Source organism: Mycteria americana, chromosome 25 (assembly GCF_035582795.1).
Source record: "Mycteria americana isolate JAX WOST 10 ecotype Jacksonville Zoo and Gardens chromosome 25, USCA_MyAme_1.0, whole genome shotgun sequence".
In the NCBI taxonomy this organism is placed as follows: Eukaryota; Metazoa; Chordata; class Aves; order Ciconiiformes; family Ciconiidae; genus Mycteria; species Mycteria americana.
Genome location: NC_134389.1, coordinates 946,968 through 956,209, shown reverse-complemented (window position 1 = coordinate 956,209; position 9,242 = coordinate 946,968). Strand labels below are relative to the sequence as shown.

The 9,242-nt window shown below is 67.2% G+C and overlaps 2 protein-coding genes across 10 annotated transcripts; both read left to right on the top strand.

Annotated features, from left to right (window-relative positions):
* Positions 1-43: 43 nt before the first annotated feature.
* POLR3C (RNA polymerase III subunit C) lies at positions 44-6,329 on the top strand. Its single transcript, XM_075524679.1, has 15 exons — positions 44-184; positions 626-802; positions 1,317-1,572; positions 1,916-2,101; positions 2,240-2,328; positions 3,182-3,286; positions 3,487-3,579; positions 3,752-3,832; positions 3,981-4,032; positions 4,129-4,189; positions 4,264-4,414; positions 4,714-4,815; positions 5,842-5,891; positions 5,990-6,139; positions 6,232-6,329. Exons 2-15 carry the CDS (start codon positions 656-658, stop codon positions 6,311-6,313), a joined length of 1,605 nt encoding a protein of 534 aa, XP_075380794.1. The 5' UTR covers positions 44-184; positions 626-655; the 3' UTR covers positions 6,314-6,329.
* Positions 6,330-6,636: 307 nt separating this feature from the next.
* NUDT17 (nudix hydrolase 17) lies at positions 6,637-8,947 on the top strand. 9 transcript variants are annotated; one of them, XM_075524843.1, is made up of 8 exons: positions 6,639-6,731; positions 7,410-7,532; positions 7,619-7,802; positions 7,888-7,913; positions 8,020-8,112; positions 8,382-8,399; positions 8,473-8,609; positions 8,725-8,947. In XM_075524843.1, exons 1-8 carry the CDS (start codon positions 6,660-6,662, stop codon positions 8,894-8,896), a joined length of 825 nt encoding a protein of 274 aa, XP_075380958.1. In that variant the 5' UTR covers positions 6,639-6,659; the 3' UTR covers positions 8,897-8,947. The 9 variants fall into 9 exon arrangements, with proteins under 9 accessions (XP_075380954.1, XP_075380958.1, XP_075380956.1 ...); XM_075524841.1 differs by having other exon boundaries at positions 8,301-8,399; XM_075524840.1 differs by lacking the exon at positions 7,888-7,913 and having other exon boundaries at positions 8,301-8,399.
* Positions 8,948-9,242: the final 295 nt, after the last annotated feature.

The window sequence follows — 9,242 nt, the reverse complement described above, 5'->3', positions numbered from 1 at the left end:
CAGCGAGCTCGAGTGGGTAGAGCGTCACCTCGGCCCGACGAGACGGCGCGGGCAGAGCATCGCCTGGCCCGGTCCTCCAGAACGGCCACCGAGGCGCGGCGGCGCCAGCGCGACCGGAAGTAGCGAGCGGAGAACCGGAAGTGCCGGTTGCCATGGTGGCCGCATGGGCCTAGGCCGGGCCTGGGTGAGTGAGGGCCTGGCGGGTTCCCCCCGGCTGGGCTGCCGTCCCCCGGGAGGGGCCACGGGGACCCCTGTGACAGGGCTGCCGTCCCCCGGGAGGGGCCACGGGGACCCCAACCGCTCTGCGGGGGGCCATCCCACCTGGGAGGGGGACACAAGGGACCCTGACCCCTCTGACATGGCTGCTCCTTGGGGCAGGGGGGACCCACGGACCCAGACCCCCTCTGACAGGGCTGCCGTCCCCCGGGAGGGGACACGGGGACCAGCCGTGTGCCAGTGTCCGTCCCCTCTCCGTCTCACCCCGCCACCGCCCCAGGGGCTGGCTTCGCTCGAGACTCGGTCTCCCACCGTACATCCATGTTGGGTTTCTCCGGGCAGCAGCAGCACGTCCCCCGCCCTCCCGTCCCCCCAGAACGGCCATAACAGCATCGGCGCTCTTCCCCAGCACCGCCGGGTGTTTTGATCTGCCGTCGAGATGACTCAGGCGGAAATAAAGCTGTGTTCCCTCCTGCTGCAAGAACATTTTGGGGAGATCGTGGAGAAGATAGGGACTTATCTTATCAGGACGGGCACCCAGCCGCTGCGGATGATCGTCAGCGACACGGGGCTGTTGCTGGATCAGGTACGTCTCCAACCCGCCCGCCTCGGCTTTGGCCTGGGTGCGATCGGAGGCCTTAGGTAACGCAGCCCGGACCGCTCTGATATCGGCCCGAGCTGTCGGTCGCCTCCGCCGCCGCTCCTGAAGGAGAAACTGGTAGGAAAACCTTGAGAAGGACACGCGAGCACTTTGATGCTTATTAAAAAAAAAAGAAATACATCAGGTGGGTTTTCTTAAGCGGGAGAGATGGTTTATTATCTCGCTTAAAAGGTAGTCGGGGAAGGAGGAGAGCGTAACCCTGACTTCTCCGAAGGGAGCAAAGGCAGGGAACGGAGCCCAGAGCGACGGGGATGATGCGCAGGGGACAAGATGGTGACACGGGCACTGGCCGCTCAGCACCGGGGAAGGTCACAGCAGGGGAAGGCGGTGGCTGTGCGTGGAGGAAATGCTCCGCCAGCGCCGCGAAGGGGGGCGAGGCTCCGAGGATGCAGCGTGGGCTTCTCTGTCGCGTAACCGAGCCCCGCTCTGCCTCGGGCAGGTGAAGAAAGCCCTTTGCGTCCTCATCCAACACAACCTGGTGACGTACCAGCTGCAGAAGCGAGGTTTCGTGGAGTACGAGGCCCACTGTAAGCGGGTCCTGAGGATCCTCCGCTACCCACGTTACATCTACACCGCCAAGACCCTCTACAGCGACACGGGCGAGCTCATCGTGGAGGAGCTGCTCCTCAACGGCAAGATGACGATGAGCGCGGTGGTGAGGAAGGTGGCGGACAGGCTGACTGAAACGATGGAAGGTGGGAATCTCCTCTCCTTAAAAAAAAAAAATAAAGAAAGGGTCTGGGAGCGGGAAGAGGTGCAGCGGCTGCCGGAGGCGGGTTTTGCTCGGTGAATGTGGTACCGGCGGCTCCTTGGGCTGCGCTGCAGCGGGAAGCTGGCCGTGAACTTGGAGAAGGAGCCACCCAAAGTGGCCTCGCTGCCGGAGGGGTTATAAATGCTGTCCCCCACCCCAAAACGGCCTCCGAGCAGCCTGTTCGTAGCGGTTCTCTGGGGACCGCAGTGTCACCTCGTCCCCTGGAGCCGCAGGCACAACCCGGGGCTGGCAGAGCTTGAGGCCGCCGTCTCTGTCCTCCGGCCTAGACGGGAAGACCATGGATTACGCTGACGTCTCCAACACGTTTGTGCGCCTGGCGGACACGCACTTCGTGCAGAGGTGCCCGCTGGTCCCCGAAACCCCCGAGAGCCCCGACGCGCCGCCTCCCCCCGCGCCCACGCTGGTGGTCAACGAGAAGGACATGTACGTCGTGCCCAGGCTGAACCTCGTAGGTGAGAAGCCCCTCGGGGTAACCCTGGGTGCTACCAGACGCTTCGCGGGGTGTTTGGGGAGCGCTCGGCCGCACGCTGTTCGCCTGAGACCGTGATAACGGTTTTTAAAAGCAAACGGCCGTCTTCTTCGTTTGACAGGGAAAGGGAAGAGGAGACGATCGTGCGACGAGGAGGAGAACGGCGAACGCAAGGCTAAAAAGCAGAAGCAAGATGGAGAAAGCTCGGAGGTACGGGGGACGTTGAAGCAGCGTCGCCCCCGGCTCTGCGGGGCTGTAAACGGGGGCACGCGGGAAAGGTGGAGGCGGCTGCCTGCTGGGCAGGACGCTGCCCGTCTCCCGCGTGTACCCTTTGCCGGGGACGCGCCTCTGTCCCTGTCCTGCCAAGGGCTCAGCTCCTTCCTCCTCCGCTGAGCGTTCGGGCTCGAGGGATCCGGCGTCTTCCCAAACATTCTCCTGGGGAAAGCAAACGAGCAGTTTTGCGGCTCCTCTCCCTCGGTTTTGCGGCTCCTCTCCCTCGGTTTTGGGGCTCCTCTCCCTCGGTTTTGGGGCTTCTCTCCCTCGGTTTTGTGGCTTCTCTCCCTCGGTTTTGTGGCTTCTCTCCCTCGGTTTTGCAGCTCCTCTCGCTCGGTTTTGTGGCTCCTCTCCCTCGGTTTTGCAGCTCCTCTCGCTCGGTTTTGCGGCTCCTCTTGCTCGGTTTTGCGGCTCCTCTCCCTCGGTTTTGCAGCTCCTCTCCCTCGGTTTTGTGGCTCCTCTCCCTCGGTTTTGGGGCTCCTCTCGCTCGGTTTTGGGGCTTCTCTCCCTCGGTTTTGTGGCTTCTCTCCCTCGGTTTTGCAGCTCCTCTCGCTCGGTTTTGCGGCTCCTCTTGCTCGGTTTTGCGGCTCCTCTCCCTCGGTTTTGCAGCTCCTCTTCCTCGGTTTTGTGGCTCCTTTTCCTCGGTTTTGCGGCTCCTCTTCCTCGGTTTTGTGGCTCCTCTCCCTCGGTTTTGTGGCTCCTCTTCCTCGGTTTTGTGGCTTCTCTCCCTCGGTTTTGCGGCTCCTTTTCCTTGGTTTTGCGGCTCCTCTCTCCCGCTGTTCCCCCGCAGCCTCCGGCCGACGACGGCATTTACTGGCAAGTCAACATCGACCGGTTCCACCAGCATTTCCGAGACCAGGGGATCGTCAGTGCCGTGGCCAACCGCATGGATCAGGTTCGTGGAAGCGCTCGGAACCCTCCCGCAGTCGCTCTCCACGTCACGGGGGGAGCTTGCCGGTCGCGGTCGCGGTGGGGAGGTGTTAAACCCCGCGCCGGGGCAGGCAGGGGTGGCCGGCGTCCGCTTGCTGCCGCGGGAAGAGCTCGGGACAGAGGTTCTCCCACACTAAAGGCCGTTTCCTTCCCCCCCAAAACCAGACCAGCAGCGAAATAGTGCGGACGATGCTGCGGATGAGCGAAGTCACCACGTCCTCCGGCGCGCCGTACACCCAGCCGCTCTCTTCCAACGAGGTCGCTTCCCGCCCTGAGAAGTCGGGGTGTAGCCCGCGCCCTTCTCCGCTGGCACGGCTCCGGCACCGGCTTGGAATTGGGCAGGAAAAGCCTGTAAAGGCCCTGCAGATTTAGGCAAGCTGCTTATTTTGTCTTACCCCTACTTATATTCTGCCGGTTTTTCCTCCCGTAGATATTCAGATCTCTTCCAGCCGGATACAACATCGCGAAGCAGGTTTTGGACCAGTACCTCACCCTGTTAGCAGACGACCCGGTAAGAAACGCGTGATTATCTGAACTGCCCGAATGCGAGAACTCGGTTGCGTAAAGAAGTTTTCCTTTTTGCAATCGCGATTTTAAGAAAACCCGGATTTTTATTACTTTGGGATGTAGTGAACTTTTTATTTTTTCTTTTCTCGTAGCTCGAGTTTGTGGGTAAATCCGGGGACAGCGGCGGGGGCATGTACACCGTCAGTATCCTTTGCGGGTGAAGCACCCGACCCAGGGTTTTCCAGCGCGTGCGCCGATTCCCGAGTGCCGGCGTTATCCCTTGACCTCGGGCTTGTACAGATCTTCACAAGGCCCTGGCGTCTCTGGCGACGGCAACCCTGGAGTCCATCGTGGAGGAGAGGTAAAACGGCCACCTGAAGACTTCTCGACCCCTTCTCCCTTCCGTCCGCCGATTTATTTTCCTCTCCCGCTCAGGTTTGGTTCCCGCTGCGCCAGGATATTCCGCTTGCTCCTGCGAAAGAAGCATTTGGAGCAGAAGCAAGTGGAGGATTTCGCCATGATCCCGGCCAAGGAAGCCAAGGACATGCTCTACAAAATGCTGTCGGAGAATTTCGTGTCCCTGCAGGTGAGCGTGCCCGCCCCGCCACCAGAGCGAGGGTAAGGCGAGGGGCCTGCGGCCGAAGAGCGCGGGCTGGGGGCTGGAGAGCGATGGGCGCAGCGGCCTCGAAGACTTCCCCGAGCGAGAGCGAACGTCGCTCTCCTGCTCCTCGCAAAACGACTGCCCGGGTGACGGGCATTCCCCGGCATCGCTCCCGCGAGCGCGGCGCACCGGCAAAACCCCGGCTGAGGCCCCGGCCCCGCGTAGCTCACCGCGGGGACGTGCCGCACGGTGAAGTCCTCCCCGCTTCTCTCGCCCACCGGCAGGAGATTCCCAAGACTCCAGACCACGCGCCGTCCCGCACCTTCTACCTCTACACCGTGAACGTCCCGTCCTCCGCGCGGATGCTGCTGCACAGGTGCTACAAGGTACGTCCCGCTCACCGCCGGGGACGCTCCCGGAGACCCGCCGGCGGCTCCGCTCGGGCCGCCTGTCCCCGAAGGCCACTGGCGCCAGCCTGATCCCCGTCGGGTCCCCGTCGGTCTCCATCCCCGTGGATATTCCCAAGCAGGGGGAGGAAATCCAGGCCCCCCAAGCGTGCGCCTGCTCCGGGCGATGGAGCCCAGTGGCTCTCCACCACCGCCATGCGTGGTTGTTCTCCTCCTCCACCGCCACGGCCACGCGTGGTGGTTCACCTCCACCACCACCACCGCCATGTGTGGTTCTCCTCCACCACCACCACGCATGGTTGTTCTCCTCCATCACCATCGCCACCACCACCATGCATGGTTCTCCTCCACCACCACCACCACATGTTGTTCTCCTCCTCTGCCACCACCAACACGCATGGTTGTTCTCCTCCACCACCACCACCATGTGTGGTTCTCCTCCACCACCACCACCGTGCATGGTTGTTCTCCTCCTCCACCACCACCACCACCACCACCGTGTGTGGTTGTTCTCCTCCTCCTCCTCCACCATGACCACCACCATCACCACAGACGGTTCTCCTCCACCATCACCACACATGGTTCTCCACCACTGCCACCACCACCATGCGTGGTTGTTCTCCTCCTCCACCTCCATCACCACCACCACGCGTGGTTCTCCTCCTCTACCACCACCACGCGTGGTTCTCCTCCTCCACCACCACCACGCGTGGTTCTCCACCACCATCACCAGACGCGGTTCTCCTCCACCTCCACCACCACACGCGACCGAGCGCGGCTCTTGGGCCATCCCCTCGCAGCCCTGGGAGCAACGTGGCTGGGTGTAACAGCCACCTCCTCCACCCCGGGGGCTCTGGGATGGCGTCACCGGGGACGGCGGCAACAACGTCCCCGTTTCACCGCCCGTTTCGGGTTTTGCTGCCGCGGCGCGGGCGTCTCCCCCCGTGCCCCCGCCGCGCCGGGGCTGGCGGCTCGCCCTGCCCCGTTTCTCCTTCCTCTTCCCAGAGCGTGGCCAACCTGATGGAACGGCGCCAGTACGAGACCAAGGAGAACAAGTGAGCGCTGGGGCTCGGGCGTCACGAGGAAGGGGCGGTGGATTTTGGGGGGGAAGAGGGAGCCGAAGCCACCGTTTTGTTGCCCGTCACCTCCCCAGGCGGCTGCTGGAGAAGTCGCAGCGGGTGGAAGCCATCTTGGCGTCCATGCAGGCCACCGGCGCGGAGGAGGCGCAGCTGCAGGAGATCGAGGAGATGATCACGGCCCCCGAGCGCCAGCAGCTGGAGAACCTCAAACGCAACGTCAACAAGTGAGCGCGGCGGGAGGGGACGGGGACGGGGACGGGCGCGGAGCGGGCCGGGGACGCCCTCGGCCTTCCCGCCGCTCCGTCTGTCCCCCCAGGATCGACGCCAGCGAGAACCAGGTGGACGAGACCATCTTTGTGCTGGAGTCGTTCATCGAGAGCACCGTGAAGAAGCCCTGAGGGGACGGGGCTGGGGGACGGGGCTGGGGGCTGGGGGATGGGGCTGGGGACAGGGGGACGGGGCTGGGGACGGGGCTGGGGACGGGGCCGCGCTCGCTCTGCCCGCGGCGCTCGCGCTACCGAGCAAAATAAAGCAGAAGCCGCCGAGCTGCCCGCGCGTCCCGCGTGTCCCGGGCACGCCGCGCACAGCGTCCCCGCTCCCGCCCGCAGCTCCGGGCCGGGGCTCCGGGGCTCCGGGGGCGAGGGGGGGGGGGGACAGCGGCCGCCGGCAGGGGGCGCGCTCGCCGACTCCGCCCCCGGGAAAGCTTCGCCCCGCCCCCGGGCAGGCCCCGCCCCCGCAGCGCTCATGGCGGGGCTGGCGCGCGTGGTGGTGCACGTGCGGCGGGGAGGGGCGGGGGGACCCGCGCGGTTCGGACAGGTACGGGGGGGGGGGGGGGGGGGCGTGCAAGGGGGTGCACAGCAGGAAGGGGGGGTGCGGGGGGGGGCGTGCACGGGGGGGGCGTGCAAGGGGGGTGCACAGCAGGAAGGGGGGGGTGCGGGGGGGGGGCGTGCACGGGGGGTGCACAGCAGGACGATGGGAGTGAGCGTGCAAGGGGGGTGTGCGCAGCAGGATAAGGAAAGCGTGAGCGGGTGTGCGAGGGGTGGGCACAGCAGGAAGGGGGGGTGTGCAAGGGGGGGGCACAGCAGGATGAGGAGAGCGGGGGTGCAAGGGGGGGGTGTAAGGGGGGGCGTAAGGGGTGCGCGCAGCAGGACAGGGAGAGTGTGAGCGTGCGCGAGGAGGGGCGCGCGCAGCAGGACAAGCAGAGCGTGAGTGAGCGTGCGAGGGGCGTGCGCAGCAGGACAAGGAGAGAGCGAGCGCGCGAGGGGCGCGCGAGGAGAGCGCGCAGGTTGCACACCTGAGGGTGCACCGGGGCGAGAGCCTGCGGACGCCTGCGCGGCGCCAGGAGGGGCGTGAGGGCACGTGTGTGCCCTCGTGCTGTGCCATGGCGGTGGCGGCGGTGGCCATCACGGCGGTGGCCATCACGGCGGTGGCCATCATGGTGGCAGCGGTGGCACGGCCGCCCTGCTGGCGCTGCCCTCTCCGTCCCTCCCACAGAGCGTCACCGGCACCTTCTGCCCGGCACACGAGGACACGGCCGTGGTGAGCTGCGGCCTGGACGGCGGCCGCTTCCTCCTCTCGGACGTGCCCTTCCCCGGCTCCACCGCCGCCCTCCTCAAGGTGGGTGGGGGCCAGCGGACCCCGCCTGTCCCCCAGGTGCCACCGCCGCCCGCCGCCCTGTCCCCTCACGCCACCTTTCCCCGCAGAGACCCTCCTTCTGCCCCGCCAAGCGCCTGGGGGAGCAGCCGGAGCTCGCCCTCCCCGCCGAGCTGCGGGATCGGGGGGTGGCCGCGGGGGTGGCCGTGCTGCTGCAGGCCAGCACCGGCCGCGTCCTGCTCACCCGCCGCGCCGGCACCCTCAGCACCTTCCCCAACGTCTGGGTGCCGCCCGGTGAGTCCAGCCCGGGGCGGGGGGGGGTGAGAAATGGGGCGCCGGTGACTTTGGGGTGTCCCTAACGCGCTGTCCCTCCTCGCAGGCGGGCACGTGGAGCCGGGTGAAGAGGTGAGGGGACAGCGCGGGGACGTACGGCCTCTGCCGGGGAGGGGACGGGGGCGGCGTGAGTTGGGGGGTGCTGGTGCGCCCTGAGCCCCCCCTTCCTTGGCCGTAGCTGCTGGCCGTGGGGCTGCGGGAGCTGGAGGAGGAGACGGGGCTGCGCCTGGAAGCGGGGACCTTCTCCTGGAGGATGCTCGGCCTCTGGGAGGTAACGCCCCGCGCGGCCGGGGGGGCTCGGCGGCACCGCCGCCCCTCCCCGATGGAGCTGAGCACCCCTGGGCGCGGGGGGCAGCACCCGGTCGATGCCTTCCCCCACCCACCGACACCGTGGCCCCTGCCCGCGGGGCCGGGGGGTGGCCCTGGGGTCCCCTCCCGTCCTCAAGCGTGTCCCCGCAGTCCATCTACCCGCCCACGCTGAGCCGGGGGCTGCCGCGCCGCCACCACGTCGTCGCCTACCTGCTGCTCCTCTCCGCCGAGTCCCACGAGCAGCTGGAGGTGAGCGAGCGCCCGACGTCCCCGTTGGTCCCCGGGGGGCGATTCCTCGCCTGAGGGCTGCCTCGGGCTTCAGGCCAGGATGCGTCCCAGCGAGAGCGAGGTGAGCGCCTACGCCTGGCTGGAGCCCCCCGTCCTGGAGGCCATCGCAGCCACGGAGGACGGAGCGGAGAGCTTGGGAAACGTCCCCGGCGCGCTGCCGGCCACCGTCGGGTGAGGACGCAGCCGCAGGCCCCGGGGGACAGGGATGGGGGCAGGAGCAGCCCCCGCGGGCTGTTTCCTTACAGGCCCCGCACGGCTCTGTCCCTCACCGCCTTCCCTCCCTCAGCGTCACGGAGCTGAGCACCGGCTCCTCCAGCACCGTCCAGCTCCCGACCGCGACCTTCCTGAACACGGCTCCGGCCGAAGGGGAGGACGTGGAACGGGTCAGCACCGGCACCAAGTTCGCCCTGCGGCTCTGGCTGGAGTCCCTCGGGGAGCAGGGGCGAGCCGGGCCCTAGGGCAGCCTCACGCCGCGCCTGCGGCCGACGGGGAATAAAGTCACTGCCTGCGGGGACCGGAGTCGGCGTCGGAGCGGGACGGGGGTCTCGGGGCACGGGGAGCGAGGCGGGGGGGCAGGGACGCTGCCTGCTGCGGGAAGGGCGAGGAGAGGGCAGCAGGGCGGCGCGGAGGGGACGGTGGCAGGATCAGCACCCATCAGCTCACCAAGACCGGGGTCCCCCAATAACGTGCGCTAGTGGGGCCGGGGGGGCTGCTTCGGGCGTAAGGTGGACTCCGCACCTTAGAACCGGCTCCGCGGGGCCAAGCAGCTCGGTAGCGAGCGGGGCGCGCGCCAGAGCCGAGCCG

Bases quoted from the DNA above. Each gene is read 5' to 3' on its own strand.
- POLR3C (XM_075524679.1), top strand. From the start codon at position 656: ATGACTCAGGCGGAAATAAAGCTGTGTTCCCTCCTGCTGCAAGAACAT. The intron at 1,573-1,915 runs GTGGGAATCTCC...CCTCCGGCCTAG, and splicing joins GCTGACTGAAACGATGGAAG to ACGGGAAGACCATGGATTAC. The intron at 4,190-4,263 runs GTAAAACGGCCA...TCTCCCGCTCAG, and splicing joins GAGTCCATCGTGGAGGAGAG to GTTTGGTTCCCGCTGCGCCA.
- NUDT17 (XM_075524837.1), top strand. From the start codon at position 6,660: ATGGCGGGGCTGGCGCGCGTGGTGGTGCACGTGCGGCGGGGAGGGGCG. The intron at 6,732-7,409 runs GTACGGGGGGGG...TCCCTCCCACAG, and splicing joins GACCCGCGCGGTTCGGACAG to AGCGTCACCGGCACCTTCTG. The intron at 7,533-7,618 runs GTGGGTGGGGGC...CTTTCCCCGCAG, and splicing joins CCACCGCCGCCCTCCTCAAG to AGACCCTCCTTCTGCCCCGC.